Raw genomic sequence first — 23433 nt, 5'->3', positions numbered from 1 at the left:
CGGAGCGGGCGCTCGGCGCTTCGGCGGCGCCGCGAGCTGGACCGAGCGGCCGCGGGGCGGGGAGCGCTGCCCATGGGGCGCCGGGAGCCCGCCTGAGCCGGCGCCCCCACCCCCGGCGGCAGCGGCAGCGCGGCACCCCCGGCACTCCCCGGCCCGAGGGGCCTTTGATGCGCCCCCGGAGCGGCCGCGGCTGCGGGCGCGGGGCCGTCGCGTCCCCCGGCGGCACAGAGGGAGGGGCGGGAGCCGGCGGCGCCGCTGCGCGTGTGGGAGCAACAGCCTGAGCGACAGCCGGGCCCTGGAGGGAGCTCCCGAAGGATGGGCGAGGAGGCGGCGGCAGCGGCAGCGCACGCACAGATGGGCCAGCGGAGGATGAATTAGGAGCCACAGGAGGCTGCTGCTGGCACCGAGGGGGGAAGAAGAGAGGAAGGGGCTGGACTTGGAAGAGGAGGAGGAGGAGGAGGGTGCGCGGGGGGGTGACTGAGTATCGCTGATAACAAGTTAAAGACTAATAACAATAATAACAGACCACCTCCGGGAGGATCCGCGGCGGAGGCTGAGTGAGGGATCCCCGCTGAGGCCAGCGGGGTCGCAGCGCTGGGTATCTTGGAGAGACGCTCAGAGGCATCAGTTTGTGGTGGTGGTGGATGATTTTTTTTGGGGGTGGGCGGGGTAGGGGCTGTGTATGCGGGAGAAGGAAGGGGTGGGAATCTGAGGAGGAGACTATATTTTTATTACTATTTTAATTTTTTTTTTAATATTATTTTCGCCGTACAAAGAGGACGCTCGGAATTCACCGGCCTGTCGGCTCCCAAGAGGGACCCGGGAATTGTGCGGTCGCTTTTCTTCACCTGCTTTTTTTCTTTTTTCTTTTTTTTTTTTTTTTTTTTTTTTTTTTTTTTGTTTGTTTGTTTGTTTGGTTGGTTGGTTTGGTTATTTGTTTGTTTTGACTGGGGGCTTTTTATTTTTATTACTCTCCCTATCCTTCCCCGCTGAGCAGCGGCGGCAGCAGCAGCAATATGGCTGGTGATGGGCTTTTTGGGGGGCGCTGGCGGCGGGAGGAGCTCTCGGAAGCCCCTGCGCGCCCGGCTCGCTGTTAGCTATGGCAAATGGCAGCGGCGGCGGCTCCTACCCGGGCGGCAGCGGCAGCGGCATTAGAATGAGTAACAATATCAACGCCAACAATCTCAACACAGACTCGTCCTCCTCCCCCGTCAATGTGCCCAAGATGGATGCGCTCATCATCCCGGTGACCATGGAGGTGCCCTGCGATAGCCGCGGACAGCGCATGTGGTGGGCTTTCCTCGCCTCATCCATGGTTACTTTCTTTGGGGGACTGTTTATCATCCTGCTGTGGAGGACCCTCAAGTACCTGTGGACTGTCTGCTGCCACTGCGGGGTCAAAAACAAGGTAACTCCCCCTTCCCTTCCCTTTCCCTCCTGCTGCCGGTGATGGTTTGGTGCGGCGGTGGTGGTGAGGAGGAGTAGAAGCCCAGCCTTGTAGACCGGGACACCTGGGCGAGGTGGCGGCGGGCTGCTGATGGCAATGTGCTGGCCGCTCTTGGCTTAGGGTTCCCACGGGCTACTGGCAGCTGCAACGTGGGCAGTGTAGCTGGAGGGGTGAGGTGGTGGGTGCAGTCCCGAGGCGCCTCCCCGTTCCCCCTTGTCTGTTCCACGCCACGGAGGGACTCATTCGTTTTCGTCTGGTGTCAGGAAAGTTATGCCTGGTGTGCGACGCTCACCCTGTCAGAGAGGCACATGCTGGTGTAGTGGGACGGTGCAGATCAGAAGTTTATGTGCACCCTTGGGGCTGCATATGATGGGGTGGGAGCTTGCATATCCTGATCTAAACTCTCAGCTGCCTTGTGGAATGAGAAACTTTGGCAAAATTGTATGGGTAAATTTCTCACTCAATTTCTCACTCACTAAAGTGAATCTTTATAAAGCTAGTTCCAGTCCCTGAGAATATTTGACGTTTCTGTTTGTTAAATGTATCTATCTAGAAGTATTCTGTACATTTGTAAGTATTCTCTTAACCTAAGTGTGAAGTCTTTGAGGCAGCCTTTCTGCCCCTTTGATTTTTGCATATTGCCAGCTGGAAGAAAGCATAGTATGTGAAATAAGTTCAGTTTCTGCTTTGAAGGGTCTAGTTTCAAACCAAAGCTAAGAACTTGCTCAAGTCTAGATTGTCATTTTTGATTACGAGAAATGAGATCGAAAGTGTTACCACTCTGTGTTGTGAAAGTGGATTTTGACAGACCCCAAAATAGACCAGCAACTGGAGTTTCTCCCCTTCCCTTTTCACATTTTTTGAATTACAAATGGAATAATATCTGCTTCAGTTATTCCTGGCACACAGACACCCACAAAAACACACACACCTTTTAATATATGGTTGCTAGGTTGCTGGTTTGCTTTGACGTACAGTGAGCTGTCTTCCCCTTTCTCCTGTCCCCTCCCCCCTAAAAACACAGCACATACACCAGTTCTGTGAAGGGCCCAGCATGTAGGGGAAACCAGGAACAAAGAGCATGAAAAGTTATGGTACTTGTTTGTTGTGTAGTTTGGATTGCCTTCATGAACCTCCACATTCCAGTTGGAAGTTAAACTTTTACAGTGAACTTGGCCAATCTATGGAAGGAGTGATTGCTAAAGTTAAGGAATAAAAGTTTTTAAGTCAGCCTGAAGCATCAGGAATCCTATCAGGCAGCACTACTTTTCTATAAGCACTTTTTTTTCATTCAAAACCAAACCTGAACTTTCTTAGAGAGGTGTTAGCCAGGTATGAATTTGTGGTAATAAGATAATATTTCTTACAGCAGTAAAAGACAATTTTCAAGGAAGGGTGAGTAGTGAAGACTTAAGCTTTGGTTTTGTTGTGTATTTAGTATTTCTGCCTCCACAGAATGAGACGAATCTACAAAGGCTCTCAGGGATCTTGACAAAAAAGAATAATCTGCGTGTTATTATCTTGTGCTTCTTCCCTTGAGAGAGTAAAAAGTTAGAGGCTTGTACACAGACTTTTTATGTGTGGTTTCTTGGTGGGTACTGTTGGTCAGATAGTCCATTACTGGGACACAGTCAGTTAAAGCAGATCAGTCATTTCTTAACCAGTGTAGAAAGATACGTGCAAATTGTTTATAAACCTCTTGGGCTAAATGTGGCAGTTTAGTAACAGGCTTCGTTGAGGGGTTCAAACACTTCCAGTCCAAACAGTTTGATGTACTATGGCTATGGCAGGTTGTAAGATTTCAGTTTATTTCATCTTTGAGACTGAAGTAGTTCCATGAATGTCATTCTCTGGGGCAGGAGGATAAAGGGCTCTGCAGGTAGGGGGAGATGTATGTCTCCATTTAGATCCTGTTTGTTCCACTTTTAAGGATTTTCAAGACTCTGGCAAAGAAGAAGAACTTTCAAGGGCTGATCCTGCATTCCTTATACGATAAAATGAGGAATTGGAGGGAATTCTGTGTATGCAAGGAAGTTAGTTATAACTAGTTATTGCAAAACACTTCTCTGGTATTTAAGGTTTAAAGGCCAACGGAAGTAACAACTGGAATTATCTGAAACTTTGCTGCTATCAAGCACATACTTTGCTGCTTGGTGAGTTGGGAAAAGCTGCCTAGGCTGCTGGAGAGAACTGTGAATGCATATATATGCTGTGTTGACTCTATTGGACCTGCTACAAAAGCAATTTTAGAAGAAGTAGCTCCTCCTACTGCAGGATTGAAGAAGTTTTCTGCATGTTAGGAGCTTTCCTTTCCTCTGCTGCCTCTTCTGTTGCTCCACAGGTTGCAGGGGAGTTGGGCTGTCCAGCATCATCTCACTATCTACATAAAGAGCAGTCCCAGTGAGAGAGCTAAAAGAAATCTTCTTCATGTCTACTTTCTGTGGCCTCTTATTGAATAATTCAGATATACATGTGAATAATTCAGAGTTACTGTGCTCATGTCTGTATCTGTTATTGCAAAGAACTACAAAAAGTTTCATTTTTTTCCTCCCTGCTATATCCTAAGCATGACATTGTATTCCATGGCTTTGTTGATGATTGTTTGGGATGTAAAACTTTTTAATGACTACGTAGAAGGATTTAGACTGTGTTTTTTTGGATTGTCCCCCTCTCCAACTCATTCAATTTAAAGCCAGAATTTAAAACCATGATATAAACAGTTTATTACTTTGTGATATGAAATTTCATTAATTTTTTTCACTTGGGGATAAGAAAGTCAAGAATATGAAAACTGCTAACAGAATCATCAACCTTGTCCCTTAAAATCCATATCTAATTTATGTAATTGTATATTAATAGAACATCACACTTAATCATGTACTAAAAACAATTGTTGAAGTTATAGGATTTTCATGCTCCATTCACTTGCTTTGTGAATTGGCATTTAAAAACAAAACTTGCCCAAAAAATGTAAATCTTTACCTTTGTTGTCAGTGTTTCATGTCATTACTATAAGAACCACTGTATTCCTTTATTTAATATGGTATATAATTTTAGATGCAATTTTTCAAAATTAGCTACAGTTTATTTGCAACCAGCCTTGAAAAGTGCTGGTTTTCTTCTCAGTGTTTACATCTACATTTTTAGTGGTGCTTAAATACTGCTAAAGAACTTGTCTGGTCATTGCTTGTTTTTTCTCCCTTGACCAAATAATTTCTGTTTGTGTATGAAAAGTAGAATGTGAAATTAAACTTCATTGGGTTGGACTCTGACATTAGTTGTCCTTGTTTGTGGTAACAGCAGAAAAATAAAATAAATATGCATGGTAATGTACAAATAGGGGCTAAATGCATATTATACAATCTATAGTTATTTTGATTATATGGATCTGCCTCTACATTTCCTATGCTCCTGGAGGGCATTTTCTGTTGACATTATCTGTTATGGCTTTGAACAAACTCTGAAACCATGAAGAAGGAGCAGTGGAATGAGAGAGCACAGGTTTGGGGCACAGTCAGCTCCTGGAGCTGGTCAGTGCAGAATCAAATGGAATTAATTTCCTTTTGAAGAATATGATACCAGACCTTTTATTGCTGCTCCTTCGTTCCCCAGTGAAGGGTACCTCTTACAGACCTTATGTTATTGGGTTCTAGCAGTTAGAATACACCCTTATTGTGATGCTTTCAGTGTTTTGGAAGAGCTTTTCCTCCCCACACCCCAGGACTTGTACACATATCAAATGAAATTGATTATAGGTAGCAGTTTTTAGCCTGAATTTACAAGTCCTAATAGTCTTCTTTGACCTTGGTCTACATACTTTGGAAACGTAGTAAGTTACACAGTGCTTTTTACTCAGTAGAAGCCAAGCAACATTCCCATTTGTTTGGAATAGGAGAAAATCTGGTTTTGCTGGAAATACAATATTGGCAGAAGTCATCTTTGAAAAGTTAAGAATTTCAACCCAGAATTCTAAAGCCTGAGAAAATTTGTAAGTGGAAAAATTTAAGTTTTCTGTAAAACAAGCAGTGTTCATTCCAAGCTGGCTCTAGTGTGGGTGAGCCTTGTTGGTTTCTGAGCAATACCTGCAAAAACGTCCTCTCCAAGAAAAGAAAAAGGTTTGAGGCATGATCTATTGAGAAAAGTTTGAGTGTACATTGGAAGACACGTGTGGACACATAATGCAGGAGATCCCTTCATTTAAATCTGTGTGTGGAATCATCACCTTGACTCTCTTGAAGATGAGCTGGGCAGCAGCGTATGATGAACAACTGGGAGGCTCAAGGGATTAGCGGGAACTGTAATGCATTTTGCTGCTCAGTCACATGCACAGCCTGGCTCAGTCATTCCTGTCTCATGGCTGTCAGGTGCTCTGCATGCAATTACTCCATGAGAGCCTCACCAGACAGGTTGCCAGTTGAGAGCTGGCCATGGTGGAGAGGTCAAGGTCTGAGAGAAAAGGTACTCACAGCCCTTTGCAGGTGGTGTTTCTACAAGCAGAGAAAGGCACTGGTGTGGAGGAGTGTATGCTGCTGTTTTCCATGCTCTGAAGAGGAAGATGCTTCTGGCTCTCTGGAGCTTATAAAGGATTTCACATTTTATAAACACATGCATATGTTTCTGCATGCAGAAAAGAGAATGCATAGACAAGCATTTAACCCGTAAGCCAAACATTCGCAACCAAAATGTTATTTTGGTACAGTATCATGTTCAAGGTGTTGCAACACATACATTTAAGGAGAACATCTGCATGCAAAAAGAACTTGAAAATCTCACATTTGCAAATATGTAAGTGCTTGTTGAAAACCATTAGATTTCACTTTTTTTCCAGTTTAGCTCAATAGAAGAAATACCTGTAATAGCAAACAAAAAGCTTTTAAGTATCACTGATCCGTGTACTCGGTTTTGATGCATTGGGATTTCTGAATGCAGAATGAGGGCAGTTTACAGCCCCAGAGACAGTAACACTGAACATTTAGAGAGCACTAGCCCTAAGTATAATCTCTGCAGGGACAGGGTCTAATGATTATAATTAAAACCAGCAATGATGGTACTTGTATGTCCTGTATTATTACAAGAAAGTGGATTGTGAATCTTAGTCATTGAGTGTCCTTCCTGGGACAAATCCTAAAAAGAAGCTAGTCAGGTGCACAGAGCAGTACTCAAGCATTCCTTCTGAGATTGGCTCTTCTATTCTGTGGAATCCAACTCAGAGTGACAAAAGTTTATATGAATTTCAGGGCTGGCTGGTGATAATTCCTCAGCAGGATCAGGCTGTAGTTCAGCAGCAGTGAGGCATCCTGTAGTGTGAAGTTGGGAGGGCAGCAGTCACTGGGGAGGTATAAACATGAAAATAACACTAGATTAGACTGGGGGACAGGCTATCCCTTTGCTTGTACTAAACATACCTTGTCATGTTGCATAAAACTGTATTTTACATGTATGAAAATTAGTGAATAATCAGAAGTCTGAGGAGGGCGCAGTGAATGCAGCTTGTGGAGGTTTTCTAAGGGAAAGATTGCTGAAACATTATGTGTGGGTGTTAATGGTTAAAAAATATTTCTCTCCCTCACATATGATTTTAGTGGCAAAAGGAAAGGAGCTACACTTTAAAAAGCTGTGTTTCTGTAATGGATTTGTATGCTGCTACACGGCTGAAGGTTTAGAATCCTAGAATAGCTTGAGTTGGGAGGCAACCATAAGGATCATCGAGTCCAGCTCCCTGCTCCTTGCAGGAATACAATGCCTGACTGGGAAGTAAGTGCAAAACTCTGTTAGATCACAAGACTACACTGGCATTTATGCAAAATTACACAGGACTAAATACACCAGTTCCAAATTAGACCTCCTGGTTTGTCAGTGTGGGCTCTTTGTCCGGGACACACGGGTCACCTTGGGTGACAGTGGAGGGTGGAAAAGCAGCAGTCTGAGTAAATGAGAAGGAATGATACCTTCCATGCCTGTCAGAGACATACTGGTCAGGAAGGGCCCGTTTTGAATCCTGATGGTATTTATAGCCTGAAAATACATCGGGTTTGCATCTTTGAGAGGAACACTTCATTTCCATATATAGTATACATGGTTCTGTTTAAATGAATGTGCTGCCACTGAAATGTGTTGAGTTCCCTTTGCTTTGAGATGATATATTGCATGTATTTGTCTGTTTGAGAGGTACAGAAATGAGGGAGTTATCCAAGGTCTGTTAAAATAGAGGGAAGCAGTCCTAATAACTTCAATGGCTTTGGACTCAGGCCTAGATGTTCACAGTGTCCTAGATGAATCAGATTTAAAAAAATAATATTCTAATGTTAACATTTTAAGCTTTTAAAAGCTTTTTTCTCTTATTGTAGCAAGTTGTATTTACTTGGTTTGTGGCCATTATGTATGAAATTTCAACATTAGAAACATAATATTTAAAAGTCACACATGGTATGTTTCCATTCCAGTCAAGAATTATACCTTCTGCCAGGCTCCCCTGGGGAATCAAAAGCTGAGTGCTTGAATGGCTGACAGCATCCTATAAGGGCGTCTCTCTTGCAAGCTGATGTGCAATGGTAAATATTGGCTCTTTTTTTAGAGCTGCATTAAGTGCACATTTATTTGAACTGGCAGAGGTGCCTTGCCCCGTGGATCACCTGTAGAACAGAAACATGTGCAGCTGCAGCCGAGTCCTGGAAACCTTTTTACATGTCCTGAGCTTCACTATCTAAGTTAAGTATCAGAACTGGTAACATAGAGTGGAGAAAATACTCTAAACTCATCATCACTAGGACACAAAAATGGGGAAGAGTACTATAACCTCGTCAACAATTGCAGCATCACACAACAACTGAATAGTTTGTCACCGTAACTGTTAAATACAGGTCTACCATGTTGTTTTCTTATTGCTTTTTATATAATAAATTTATACTACAGCTTTGCTTCCCCTTTGTCCAAGAAAATGATGACTAAATATTTTGGCATACTTGGTTATATTTCATTCATTTTTCATGGTATCTTTTACATTTTTATCTAATGCTTAGCTCTTCTTTTTTTTAACTAAAAAGGTGACTCACTTTTAATATGCTATTACTATTATTATTAGTAGTAGTGAGATTAACATTAGTATTACTGGTGTTGGATTAATTTTCTATTTTAAGTGTAGGGAAAACGTTGATATAGATATGTTTAAAAAAAAACTGTTTGAAAATGGTGAGATTAATATTGCAAAAATAAAGAGAAATGTATTAGAATGATTCTTTGTTTAAGCATCTCGTAAGTTTTCTAGTATAAACTCTGTTCAGCTTATTTCAGTTGTAATTATACACAGATATTCTGCAGGACAGAAATTACTTGGAATGGGGTACTGGCCTCTGTGACCTATAGTGGTCCTAGTTGGTGTAGAGCACTTCAGTTGCTTCAGATAAGATTATTCCTTTGGCTAGAAGTGATTTGACATCAGGTTTTTTTGGAAGTGAGTTTGCAGATCAACAGGCAGAAGGTTTGTGATGTTACATTTTCTAGGTTATCATACTAAAAGTATTGTTCCATAAAGAAGCTGAAAAACTCTGCTTGGGTTTTGAAGACTGAAGGAAAAAAATCTCCTTATTCCTTTTAGTCACAGGAACATCTTAGGTAGGAGAAAATATTGCAGAGTCTGTCTATATGCAGTGCAAACCTTTTTCCTCATGAGGGATTTTTTAAATGCTTTGATTATGCACTTTTGATAGATTGGTTTTGTTATATGGGAAGTTTTTCCAGCATTTGGTGTTCGTTTTCTTATACTATATATATATATACAATACACTTACACCTAAAGGCTTCCTTCAGGATCAGAAACAGGGGACTACTGGCTTTATATTGGCATTATTTTCATATTTCTTAAGACTCTCAGCTATAAGCTTCCTTCTTTTCTTTCCCCCTTTATGGGTCTGGCTTCTGGTTTAAAGCCATACAAAATTTTACTGGAATAAATGCTGGTTCTCCTCCTTTGAAGCTGCCTTAGATGTGTAACTTCTGGTGTCTTCAGAAGAGCTGAATTTGCATTACAGATCTCTCGTTCTTGAAAGAAAACAACACAAAAAACTTCACTGTTTTGATATTTGCAAAAATAAGTTTGGTTGCTTTGCTGGAATGTGTCCCTTGCATATAATAAATTTTTAATTTATAAAAGTGGAAAATGCTGTCCAACATGTGGAGCTTTAGCTCTGCCTGTATGATGTAAGTGATCAAGTGTTAATGTTAACTTGGATGATATGTACAATAGGAAAACTGTGGTATCTTTGTGTTGCCAACTGAATGATTCTGTATGATTCTGGGGATGAAAGAAAAAAGTGTTAGCCTTTTCTTATTTCCAGTTTATGGTATTATGTTTGTTATTAAGTTATGCATATTTTTTAAAGAAAACTTACACAGCAGTTATTTAGGTTAATATGTGGAACTTGCATCACTTGCACAAAATAGCTGTTTAGACATCAAAAATTCTATTTAAGATCTTAATAAGGTCTTAATCTGAATTGATTTCAGTCAGTTTCAGTTCATTTCAGAAAGAGGTATTCTTCTTGAAAACTTTTTTCTCTAGATGTTTGTTCATGAACATTTTTTTTTCCTAATTTAATGTTGACCTTACACATCATATTCTGGATTTGAGTTGGGTTTACTTAATCCCCTGGCTTCTCTGTATTTATAGGGGAACATAGTCAAGTGTTTGTAAAGTAATGCACTGTTTTAAAGCTCTACAAAGCAGTACTGTCTCTTGCATTAACATCTAATAGTCTTAATATTTTCTGAGCTGATTGCTCTTGGAAATAACTATAATAAAAATTAGATGAAAAATAATTTTTCATGCTCCCATTTAAAAAATGTTATCATTTCTGTGGCTACAGTTACTTTAATAAAACTGTATACAAACTTTTGTCTTTATTGACTGTCCATGCAGTTATTTGTCTTTGGGTTTTGTGTTCTTTAAACTTTTCTTTTTACTTTTTTAAACGAAAAAGCAGACACAGGATGTCATAGGCTTGTCTGTTTGCTTTTTGTACACAAAGAAATAGAATAATAAGTTTTGAAGATTTCTGCCTGCAGCAGCTGAAGGGTACTGCAGAAGGGACTCCAGACTTGCATCAGGTGCAGCAAGAAAGTAAACTTGCTGAGTTAGTAATTGTTAAAATCCTTCATTAATGATCATCCAGGGTGTCGCCGAGTCTTGCTGAAAGGAGGGTCACATCGCAGCGTGAGTTGATTTAAGGAGTGTGGGTGGGTGTGTTGGAGGTGACTGGGTGTTTGACAGAGCTCCAGACTGTCATCCAGCATTTAGCTGTGCTGCTCCTGAGTGCTCTGAAATGTAGGGGCATACCAGTTTGTTTTAGAACATAGCTGATTGCGTGATTATTTCTGTGAAGGTGTCCAAGCCGCATTTTGCGGTGTTTGCATCTACTTTATGATTTGGTATAAAGGTAATGTAAATCATGCCTCATTTGATCTAATGCCTGTTGAAGTTTAGTTACATCACTTACAACTCTTTTTAAACACAAATTTAACCCATCAGAGTGAGTGAAGTGTTTTGTTGCAGCAGAATTTTTTTAGTCTTGTAATACTGGGCTTGCTATCTTGAAGTGCTGGTTTGACAGTGCTAATAAATCCAGACTTTAATAGACTTGCTGCAAGGTACCTGAGCTGTGTTGACTGGTAGGTGGTGGTAGCTCCACATCCTAAACCTCTCTTTTAAACCTCTTTAAGGCCTTTTTTAGGCCTCTTTTAAGGCCTTTTCGCTGAGTAGAAATGGTTTAATAGGTAAAAATTGAATGCTGAAAGGTTTAAAAAGAGGGGTTGTTCCATTACTGCCATGCTAAATATTGATTTCATGGTGTCCTTTGGAGGATAGGGTTTTGTTGACTGGAGCATGCAGCTTGTAGACAACTTTTGAAAATAAGCTCCAGCTTTCCCAGTGTGGTTAGGTGAATTGCCTTCAGGTGAGGCTATGTAGGAAGATGAGCTCCATCAGCACACCTGATTTGCTCCACCTGTTCATGGGCCTGAAGTCCCTGCAGCTGGGTTGAATTAGTCTTGAGGGTATAAATGCTGAAGTGCATTTATAGGCTCTTCACCCCTTTAATTATATTGATATTGGATCCTGAATGCCTGGTTTTACATTGTCGGGTTAATTGGGCTGCTTGCTAATAATTTGTAAGATCATCAAGTTAAAGTATTAGATGATTAGAGCCACTGAGATTGGCTCAGTTGGTTGGAGTACAGTGTTAACACCAAGGTTGTTGGTTCAATTCCTGTATGGGCCATTCACTGAAGAGTTGGACTTGATGATCCATGTGGGTCCCTCCCAACTCAGAACATCTGTGATTCATTCTTTTTTAAGCAAGCCCAAACCCTTACAAATCAATTATTTTAAATTAAGAAAAATGTTTAATTCAGTGTTGATCTTGTAGCAAATGCTACATTTATAGAAGATATTTTAAAAAAATAACCATTGTAGTCTGCAGAATTTAATTATAGGTTGTTTCTGTTTGTCCTCTGGCTTCAGGAATTTAATTAGATTATATAGTTGAGTTAATGCTCTGCATCTCACCAGACTTCGGAAAGCTAAAACCTAAGATTCTTGTTTAGTTGTGTGACACTTGGAGCTAAAACTTCGTGCAAATGCTTTAATATCAGAGATGCAGTGTATTTGTTATGGAGACAGACCTTGGAGAATTGGCATCACTTACAAGTGATGCAAGCTGGTTTGTGGTTTATTTTGATACATTTTAAGTAAAACTAAATCCTGTGCTGTGTGTCAATGCTTCTGTATCATTTAAGTTCTGCTTAGAGGGCCAAAAAGCTTAAGTTTTTTTGTAGCATTTTATGCAAGTGGGAGAATTCATTACTGGAGCTCTAGGATGTAGTTGTGAAACATTCCACCCTGTACAAGGAGCATTGTGCCTTCAGAATTTGACTTAGAAATTAAGAAAGTCTGAAGTATTTTTCTATTGTAGTATTCTGAGGCCAGCTGGTTTTGCTGGCTTAGTTATGCCAGATCCTCTTACCAGCCTTGACCAAAGGGTGATGCTCTGCCCCATGCATCTTATGGTGTAAAAGAAGATAATAAGGAGAAAGCCAGGAGAGGAGGAGGACTGTCAAAGAACTGATTTGTCCTAGTCCAGATAAAGCAACCTAGTAATAAAGATAAGCAGATGATATAATTAACATGCATCCACTCACCCCTTTTGCTAAATTTATGAAGGGAATGTAGTTTATGAGTCCTTTAGAGCAGTTACTATTTTAAAGAGCTACAGGTAGTTACAAGTTGCCGTGCAGATCCAAGTTCCTATGAAGATTTATTTTTTACATGAGCAGATGAGCAGAGAATAAAAGGAATTTAAAAAAAAAAAAACACTTTAATTTGGATGGGATGGAATTTTACTTCTAGTATATTGAGGAATTTTTAAGAAGAGAAGAATAATGTGGTAGAGGGAATGAAGGCTGATGACAAGAAAGAAGGATTCTGTCTAGTTCAACAAGCAGTGCATGGTATTCACTTTATATGCAGACACTTGGAATATGCTTGCTTCATTGCCATTAAAAAAAATCAAACACAGTTTTTGAGTTCCCATAGCCATGTTAGATTTAAAGAATAATATTACTTTTAGGCTCTAGGAAGGTTCCCAGTTAAACATATGCTTGTTGGTTTTACTATTTTTAGCTTCTTTGAGCAGCACGTGTTCTCCTGAGGTATTTATTTGTGAATGTTGTATTCTGTTCTTAAAAGGAAAATCTCTCTGTCTCTAGATTCTTTTTCTGTATCCAAGAAAGGAAAGGATCAGGGTTCTTGTCCGTGCTTTACTTCTTGGAAATCCTAGGAGACAGGGTGAATTAATTAAATCTAAAATGGATCCATCTGGTAGTGCTAGCAATGCCAGGGGAGAACAGGTGAAAGAATCTGAGCCAAAGAAAACATATAGTGCATTATATAACATGTCAGGTTCTTTGTGACATATTGCTATCAAAAGGCTTATCTTGGTGTTAGGCTTTTTACTTTTTGTTTAATCTTGTTTTTAAATCAGAGGGTTAAGGAGGTAGTTTGAAATGCTTGTTTCTGTTCCATTGCTAAAAAAATAATTTTTTAAAATTATTAATAAAAGGCAAATTTATTTAGTTGAACATGTGAGAAACACACCATTCCCTTTATGGGTTTGTTTGAAAATAAATGGGTTGACAGCATTTGAAACAAAAATGAAATGAAGTCAGTTTCAGAAAAATCATTTATCTTTTAAATTTAGAAAGCTGTTAGGCAAAACAAAAATCATGGAAGGTATGGTGCCAACTCAGTTCTGCCCCCAAATTCGTATAAGAAGAATACAAAATCTCTATGCAGACTTTTTGTTGCCAAAATTACCTTGTTTAAATTCTCAGCAATATTTTCAAGGTAGTGATTGCATCACTGGGAATAGGAATGTAAAAATGACTGTAAAAATTGAATTGTATTACCTGTTTAGGGAGGCATGAAAAGGTAAACAGTATAAATGCTGGGAAGAAGTGAATTAGATTAGGAAAGAAATGGCAGTGAAGAGCTAATGGACGGTGTCTGTCGCAGCACAGGGTTTTAGTTTGGCAGGGCTCCTCAGCACACATTCCCATTTTATTATGGCACCACTTCCACATGATTTCTGTGTCATTGCCTGTGCTATGGGGCATGTGTGTGAGAGAAGGCTGCTAATGTGCAATCTCTGGGGAAATCTCTTTCAGCAGGGCAGGTGCCTGGCCCTTTTGGCATGACTTTGAAACAAGTAGAGAAAGTAGGCCATAAAGCTTTTTGGGAACTTAGGAGCTTAGTAGCTAGATCTTTATCCAGCTTAAAAAAAAATCCATCTCATTACGTACTTTTAAGTCAAATTCCATCCTTGTCTATCATTTTGTAAGCATCCTCTATTCTTTTTTTCATGCTGCTTAAGTTTCACTTTTTTTGTAGTTTAAAAATCTCAACAAACCTCTGTGAAAACATTTCACATGAAGGTTGGAAAGGAGCATTCTTGTTTGTCTCACTTGAATTTGCATCTCTGAAGTGGAAGACTTTAGGTGGTTTGTAAGATTAACATAAATGTTGGTTGTCTTTTTATAGCAGAGAGAATTGAATTCCATTTTTGATAAATAATTTTCAGGAAAATAGACTTTTCCCCAAATTGGAGTACTTTCAAAACACTAATACAGTTTTAATAACTAGGGGAAGGGCAAAGATGATGCAGGAACAATTTTCTTCTTTTTTTTTAATTTGGTCAGGTAAGAAATAATTTAGCTTTTAGTCTTATATTTTGTCTTCTAATGTCAAAACCAAAGGCAGTTAATAGCTTGATTCATGCTGCTTTGTCAGGAATCTTATTTTGACAAGTGTTTATAGTTTTCAGGAGTTGTTTCCATATTAGAAGTTAATTTGTTGATCTTAAAATTCTATGCAGTACGTCAGTTCTACTCTCTGCTGAGCTGTAGTCTGAATGTTTCCATTTCTAGGGTATGGCTATAAATATTCATGTAAAAGATACGTTTTTATATATATGAATATGACCAAATCTGTTATGAAAAATTACACCAAAGTTTAGCTCTTTTTACAATGTGCTCTTCTATTAGAGTGTATTATGTTCATTTTAATCTGTGTAATATATTGTGGAAAGCATGCAAGAATAGGAGATTAAGTATGTTTCTCATCTGTAGAAATACGACAAATTCTGCAAACCCCCTAAATCAGTCTATTGCATGACAAGTGATGTAGCTGCTAAATTACTGTAGAAACTGTGGTCAGATATTTAATGTTTCGTTGCTTTTAATAATTCTTCTGTTTTCTTCTGTAATCTTTGATTTGTTAGGAATTTTGTGCGGTTTATTTGTGGAAGTAGCTATTTCAGCAGACACACTAGCACATTGAAACAGGCTTGCGTACTGAGCGATGAGCCCTTGGGAAATTTAGCACAGCTTTTGAGCATTGGAATGAAAGAAAGAAGTGGCAAGCTGAGAGCAATACAGATCACAACTGGTCTGTAAGAAGACAGTGAAAAGAAAATGTTGAATATTATGTAATATTTTTTAAAGTGCCTGGTGCATTCATGCCTTTCTAGGCCATTGCCATGCTGTTCTTTTTTATCAGTGTACTTGTTGTGTTGTGGAGTTCCTTGAACTCTTCAGTGCATTTTAATGCTGTTTTCTTTTATCTCATCTGAAATCTGTCCTCTTAATACAGACTGGGGTATACATGGCCATAAATTGCAGAGAGACTATAATTCCCTGTTTGAATGTTTTTCTTTCTTCTGAAGTGAACATTATGATTTGGAGGCCTGTTGCTATATTGACTGCAATTCACAGTTCCTGGTTAGTGGCCAAATTTTGGCAAAACCGATTAGCAGAAGGCAGAGAAGGTTTGATAGAAGTTCTGTGTGTTTACATGAGAAATACATTGGTGATATCTCTGACTATTCTACTTTTCAGAGCGAGGTCTGAAATAGTTATTTGCAATACAGCAGGCTGATGTTTGATGTTACTGCACCTCTACAGTGTTGGCCAATTGAGTTGTAAAACATTAAATCACAATATAAATTAGCAGTCTTAGTTTGAAGATATGTGCTCTCAGTTTTTTTTTTCTCCACAAGAGGATTAGGTAGCTCACTTTCTTCCTGTACTGTCCTCCTTACAAGCCTAATGAGTATTTCCACAGCTGAGTCTGAATGAGACCAGGATTAGATTTAGCCCAGGAAGGAGGTTTCTAGGTAGGAACTGGTTGATCAGTGTAGCAGAAATAACCTGTGGCTTAGAGGAGCTCTGAAGTCCTGGGCTTTTATGAGTGGTGAGCTGCCTGAAGTGTGGCTTCAGCTGGAGTGTGCAGCCTTGTGAGAAATTACACTGTAACTGTTGTTTATAATTTTTCCCGACGACTTTCTGATTATCTGTGTTCTGTAACAATGTAGCTCTTTTAACATGTTTGGAAGAAACTTTTTTTTGCTACAAAATTTCAGTAGTAAACATTCATGGTATGTGTACTTAAAATACAGCTCACTAACTGGATAATGTCTAAACCAGAAGTTTTCTACTTTATACTTTCCTAGTAAGAAATCAGTAAGGTTTTCTACTTTATGCTTTTCTAGTAAGAAACCTAGTAAGGTTGAGCAAATTCCTTTAGGCAGTGCTACTTAAAAACTTCTGACAGGAACACCTGGAGTAACTTTTACTTTTCAATATTTTTTTAGATATTAGACCACAAATCCTAGCATTCTCATAGCTGGGATCTCTGTGTGTGACATTTATACAAATGTATAGCCAAAACCATTCAGAGGACTTTATTTAGCACAAATTTAGTATTTATTTTTGTTTTTATTCTTAATCGAAATTACAGTACTGTGATACATTGCATTAAGAGATGCCATATAAAAAGCTTTGCTGTATTGCTTTTGTTCAGGACTTCATAGCAGTTTTATTTTTTCTGTCTTAGTAGCTAAATGCTTCTAGGAGTAATTCTCCAATGAAATACTTTTACCATCATAGACTTAAAATACTTATTTTGTGCAGCCAGGCATCAGTTTCTTTACCCACACTTTTCCTCTCTTTACCCAGTGCTCTGTTCCATTGCAAAGAGCAGCCACTCCACGACTTTGTATAAATACCTTCTTTTAGTGTGTTGTCTCTGTGTAATTTTGGATTCATGTCGTGCAGGGCTGCTGCATTCTTCAAGTAATTCATTATGATGTGCAACTTAATGTTTGTGTACAGATCACTCTGGTGTTCTGATGGTGCACAGACTCTGGGGGTAAATGATAAATTCCAGGTAATGTATGAATCATATGGAGAAAAGTGAGATATGCTTGCAGGACTGTAGGATGGTGGTTGTGGGTATCCATCTAGTCTTGGGTGCATTTTCCTTGGCAACCTGCATATTACTTTGTCTGAGGGATTGTAGAGCTTCTTATTTTTTTATTCCTTTAATTATTACTCAGTATAGAATCTTCCTGACACTTTGGTATGATGTTTTATTCTAATGCAGGTTTATTTTAAGTCTCAATATTACAACAATTGCCCCAACAGCCCCCAGGTGGAACTTCAGCTCTGTGTAGGTTTTGCTAGAGGAGTTGTGTGGAGGCTTTTGAAATTGGGCTTACCAGCTGTAGGTCTTTCCTGGGAATTGGAAGTGAAGGAGTGCAATAGAGGTATTTTCTCATTCCTGAAAAGAAATAACATGTAGATTTACAAGGGTTCTCACATCATTTTTTAAAAATGCATCTAGCAAGTATTCTCAGTCAAATCAAATCTGAACTTGTACTTAAGTAATTTTATCTGATCAGGACTGAAGCACTTGTTCCATAATGTTCTGAGAACTCTCGGTTCATATTGAAGGCACTGTCAGCTGAGGTTCTTAAAACAGTATGAAATTTTTAACTGCATAATTTATTACTGCTAGGGACACAAATGAGGCAGTGCCAAAGCCTGAATTTAGAATCCAGTCCAAGAATTGAATGTAAATGTAGCAAATGCTTGGCCAGAGCTGGTCGCTTTCCGGCACTCCAGGTCTGAGGCCGTTCATTGTCATCAGTGACACCTCAGCCTTTGAGTGTTTGCTGTTTAGTTCTGTAAGTACTGAAAGCCTCCCAGTATCAATCTAAGGAGGTTAATGAGTTTAAAAACCTAAGATTGCCAGGGTTTGTGATCCCCTGAGCAGATTTTTTCCAGAGATGAAATTTTCTGTTCATTTTAAAGAAAATCGTGGACTAACAGAATTTTTCCACAGAGATTAAGAATTAATGAAGGAAAAAACAATTCACAGCCAAAAGTACTTTTATGCCTTACAGGGCTGTTATTCTCTAGTACCAGAAATACTATTTTGTTTTTAGCTACATACAGATCCTGGAGGGTAATGGAAGATTACATGATGCTTATATAATTATATTTTTTAAAAATTGTATATTGAGCTTTGATAATTTCCTGGGTTTGTGTATTTTCCTTTAAAGAATGTTTTTATTGGAACAAAAAAAAATGTGTCCCACAAGTTTAGGATAGATGTCTCAGATTTTGAATAGCTATAATTCATTCCTTTTTTTTTTTTTTTTAATTTAGTTTTAGAGAGTTCCTGCTAAGAAATGCCAAACAGTGCATGCTTAATTAGTACTATGATCACTGTAAAATACAGATCTAAACCAGCCACATGTAATGCAACAGCAGTTGCTAAAATTTCACTATGTTACATAGTAATAGGAAGTTAGAGCTGGGCACAGTAGATCTCAGAAAAAATGTGTATGGATGTAAAAAACATCAGTCATCAGTTAAGTGGAGCATAGCAGTTGTGTATGAGCACATGGAAGCACTCCAGGAAAGAAAGAGGAACAAGAAATATTATACTTAACACAGATTTGGCGCTGTGTACTTAAAGGTGTTTACCCACAATGAAATTTCTGGCAAGAAGTTCAGAATTTAAAATAATCTCAAGCATAAATGCACATGTGTAATTACTGAGAGCTGTGAATGAACCTAGAAAATAAGCAAATTCGGCATTTCATTGAAAAAGTTGAGTTTTGGAGAGTGTGAAGATGAAAAATGTCAGACCACGTAAGAGCCTACAAAACATTATTCACTTCTCCACCCACATCTATTCCTCATTCTCTTTGTGTCCCATATGCTCTGCCTTTTCAACTTCAGTGAAGGTCTCCTTTGTCTGTATTACTTGAGTAAGATCACTTTCTTCTTTACTCTTGTGAGCTCTTCTGAGTATGTCTATTGTGCAACTTCGTTCAGGAGGAGAGGGAGTGACAAAAACCTGCCTGCAAAAAACTGAGATCCAGGGGTTGCACTTTAGCATCAGCTTATGAAAGTCACACAGGCAAAGATGTGCATAGCCCACATCCCACAAAATGGAGGGATGCAGGAGTTGTGTGGAAGGCTGGAGAATGCTCTAGCCTTGGAAAGTAGAATCCTGAATGGGTACAAGGAATAGCCTGAAAATATTCTTCAGGCTTCAGTAAACCCAACAATATCAGAAATTATGTTAGTCACAGGCCTGATTTATGGAAGGATTAATTGCTGTATACAAATTCATCAGTTTTTGTTTTTTCTGCCTGCACAAGGAAGAGATTGAAACTTCAGCAGAAAAGGAGTGAAGAGTCCCAGCTATGAACCTTCATAGGGTTGAATGTTTTCATTCAAAATTGCTCATTTAAAAGATGAGGAGCAGAAAGGGCAAAAAACCCCAGCAGGTGCCACATTGTTCAGGATGATAAACAGGGTGGGAGACTTGGATAGAAATTGAAGTTGGAATTGAAAAGTTGCTAGAAAAAAAGAACTCTTTTTACATTTGCTTGATCAGTGTCCAGTATCCTCTTTTTATCCAGTGTAAATAGGAAAAGTTTGTGGCACGTCACTATTGGTTTTGGTTTGTTGTCCAAACATTTATTTTGCTGACTTGAGTGGCAATTTAGTGTTTTGTCCAAAGTCAAAATATTTCTCTCTGGTTTTAGGAAAGCAGTTCCTTAAATAGATTGCCACTTATGTTTCTTTGGAACATTTGAAGGCTAGTGGACTGCTGTGAAAGTTCCCCTTTTTTAGGATGAGCCTCAGATACTAAAGGAAACAAATATTTGTTGTAAAATGAGCATAATCAAGTCCACAACAGGCATGAGATGTTTACTTGGTAAAAATGGAAGATGAAATTATGTAGTTGTTGTATGTCTCTTGGAAACACAGCTTTTTAAATGACACAACTTTGAAAGGGTAACAGTATAAGGAGGATATTTTTTTAGCTTGAGTTTGATGGAAGTGCTTCCTAAATACAAATGACCTATGTAAATTCCAAGCTAAAAGCATGAACAGAATTTCTAGGATTTCTTCAAGCTTTATGAAAGAAGGTAAGGATCCAGTATGCCACAGAATGCAGAGAAACCTGTGTGATGCCAGAGTGTGCTGCTCGTCCTACTTGCAGCTCTTGGTTTTACTAGATGATTGGAGTTTTAATAGAAGCAGGTAAGCTTGGCACAGCTGTGATCACATACTGTAATACAAGCATCACAGTATCTTCTTTCCTGTTAATCATAAATGTCAATACCTTACTTGCTTTTACTTCAAAGTAAGGTAATTGAGAAGTCTGGTATGCCTTTTGATTCAAATATCACATTTTCTGGCAACTGCTAAGTTGGAGAGCTACATAACTTAGACTTTTCCATGTGAGATTTTAATCTATTTCTGTGCTCTACCACCCATATCACTTACAAACTAAGCAGAGAGTGAATGAAAATGAAGAGGTGACCCTTATTTAGGCACAGGCATTAAGTCTAAAACCCGTGGTCTAAGAAGTAAAAAGTAGATTATATATTTTAAAAGAAAAATTAGGGGACCATGGAAAAGAAGTAAAAAGGAGTAGAAGTTATGAAACCTGCCTTGTAGACTTACTGTATGGAAATTCTTGGGTCACAGTGTGGAGGTAGACCCTGAAGCTATAGAGAGATGAGATTTACACCTTAATGATCTTGAGCGTGTTTCTGAGTGAATCCCAGAAAACAGAAGTGCTCCTGGCTCCATATAAGGCTCTGAGCATGGGGTAGGTTTTAACTGTAGATCTGCAATTGTCCTTAGCCTCCAGAAACCAGTCTATCCAGCATGCCTGTGCACCCAGAACAGCTGACTAATATCTATCTTCCCCCATTTCTCATTATGATATTTCTGGTGTGATGGCATCTGCTGCTCTTTAGAGACCAAAAGATTAAAAACTGGCACCTCTAGCATCTGTAGCCCCATGTAACACACTCTTTGCATGTATTGGAGAACATGAAAATGGATGCTTCTATTGAGATCCTTCACAGCACAGTATGCCTTCATGGATGAGTAGTTACAGCTTATGGCTAGATATTTGGTTTAAGTGGGATTGTAGAATGGCATATTTAATTTTTTATTCATGTGTGAGATACTAGCAGCTACTAAATTTATAGTTATATCTAATTATTGGCTTATTTGTTGAGACATGCAAAAACCATACCCTGTCTGAGGCAGGAACTGAGTTGTGGCACTCAGTGTAAATTCAACTGTCTCTCCTCAGAAACTTCAAATGGGGGTTTTTGCATTCAGTCAGGCTGATGTCAGGATGGTAGTGCAGTGGGAAGCTGAAGCTGCTAAAGTAAGTAAGGAGAAAATACAGTCTTAGAAGAGGTGGTAGTACTAAGTAGCTGAAAATTACCAAATTAAGAACTTGAGGCATTTGGATAATACCTTTCCCTCTTCCTTAATAAGAGGATAAAGGGTTAATCTAAATTAGAGGGAAGGGAAAACAAGTTGGACCTGTACCTGGGAGAGTGCAGTCTCAGTGTTGAAAACTTCTCAGAATGTAGGTGCAACTGTAATGCAGAAACTCCTGGATTATGTGACTTATTGCTCAGAATGCTATTAAGATCTAGCCAAGCAATTTAATCTCTTTGGGCCCATGTCTGATGATCACAATTTGAATTCTTTGTTTTTGAAATGGCATCCAAACAATTCTGACAATGTCATTGCATTATGTTTATTTGGTCTTCTCTCAGCTTTTAATTTAAGTATTTTTCTAACTTCCTTCAAGTTTTTACTTTAAAATTTCTGACAAAGTTCTACAAAATGGACTGAATGTTATCATTGTACTCTGATAAATTTGTCTGTGAAGGATAGCTTCTTTCTGGCTTTCAAGGGGCAAAAGTCTGTGGAGTCTGCTCTGCCATTGGCATTGTTCAGTATTTCTTTCTGTATTTTTAATGGCATCTTAATTGGGCTTTTTGCCACCTTTACGTAGGAAGGTAACAATTTATGGCAGACTTATGGCATTCTAGTAAATGAATTGTAATATTATTCCTGTTACTTACCTTTTTATGATATTGGAAACTCAGACTTAAGAGTTTACTGCAAAAACACAGAAGGATTTTCCTTGGCTCTGAACTATGTGCACCTTCTGTATTCATCAAAATTAACAACAGGGATAAAGTGCAAGTGGTGAATGTTGAGAGGACACATGCAAGGCTGTTTTTTTTTTGATTTGCCGTTTTGATACAGTTACTTAGACTGTATTTTAAGTTCATGCGAATTCCATCGTGAAACACTTGTAGCCTGTAGGCTCAAAAATCTCTCATACATAAATTCTATATGAATATTCAATTTGTCTACCAACTTTTTCTTCTTGACTATGATTTATGTAGGAGAAAGTGAAAACTTTCCAACTCTGCTTTACAGATTTTGTTGGCTATAATTTTCAAGCCTTAAAGTTGCCTCTGTTAGCATGTAGTGAATTAACTGTACTTGGAAATCTATCCAACATTAGAAGATGCCTTACAAAATGTGTGTTAATAAGAAAGAAGAAGGTAAACCATAACACTTTCGACAAATCTTCAAGTAGAGATAATTCTGTATGTTTTTCTTGAGGTTTTCAGATTAAATTCTTGCAGGCAAAAGCATTGAGTGTGGATCTTTGTGTTTTGGAAGAGAATCCTTCATCTGTTCTTGCACTTGTAATGACGTTGTATATACCTGCATCTATGTGAAGGTTAATAATATTAATATTGTAGGCACCAAAGCATATTAGACCATCTTTGAAAGCTCTTAGGTTGAAGCCCCGGTTTTGCTGGAGGTAGATTTTCTTAACTTCAGGGAAGGAAATTTAATGATTTTTACCTTTGGTTTGGCTCCTTACTGCCCTATTCCTGAGGCAGCTGTTGAAACTGCCAAAAAGCACTGAGTCAGAGGTTTGCATTGACTAGTCTGCTGTCGATACAGTATCACATTTGCTTTGCAGAAGTGCCAGCTTACAGAGTTGCATTTCCTGTTGGAGTGATCAGAAGAATGGCAGGAGACAGAATTTACACAGCTGTCTAATGAATATGCTAAAATGTTTTGAGTTATTTTAAAATGTGGCTCTGAAATTCCCCATTTAGCTTATGCAGTTGAGAGGAAATAAATGTAACTGCCTACAACGTGGTGAAACTCTTCTGAAAGTTGCTTTTCCCAGCTGTACTACTACAAGGTCACTCCCTGAGCCTCTGCCTAAG

The 23433-nt window shown here is 38.9% G+C and overlaps 1 protein-coding gene across 10 annotated transcripts in view; it reads left to right on the top strand.

Moving 5' to 3' along the window:
- Positions 1-732: 732 nt before the first annotated feature.
- KCNMA1 (potassium calcium-activated channel subfamily M alpha 1) overlaps positions 733-23433 on the top strand; it is a 421854-nt gene continuing 399153 nt past the window's right edge. For all 10 annotated transcript variants that reach the window (XM_053948612.1, XM_053948610.1, XM_053948611.1 and 7 more), the window contains exon 1: positions 733-1408. In XM_053948612.1, the coding sequence (XP_053804587.1) occupies positions 1100-1408 (309 nt within the window). In that variant the 5' untranslated portion in view covers positions 733-1099. The remainder of the gene's footprint in view (positions 1409-23433) is intronic.

Source organism: Vidua chalybeata, chromosome 8 (genome assembly GCF_026979565.1).
Source record: "Vidua chalybeata isolate OUT-0048 chromosome 8, bVidCha1 merged haplotype, whole genome shotgun sequence".
Classification (NCBI taxonomy): Eukaryota; Metazoa; Chordata; class Aves; order Passeriformes; family Viduidae; genus Vidua; species Vidua chalybeata.
Note: the sequence above shows the minus strand (reverse complement) of the source record. Positions and strands in the feature narration are given on the sequence as shown.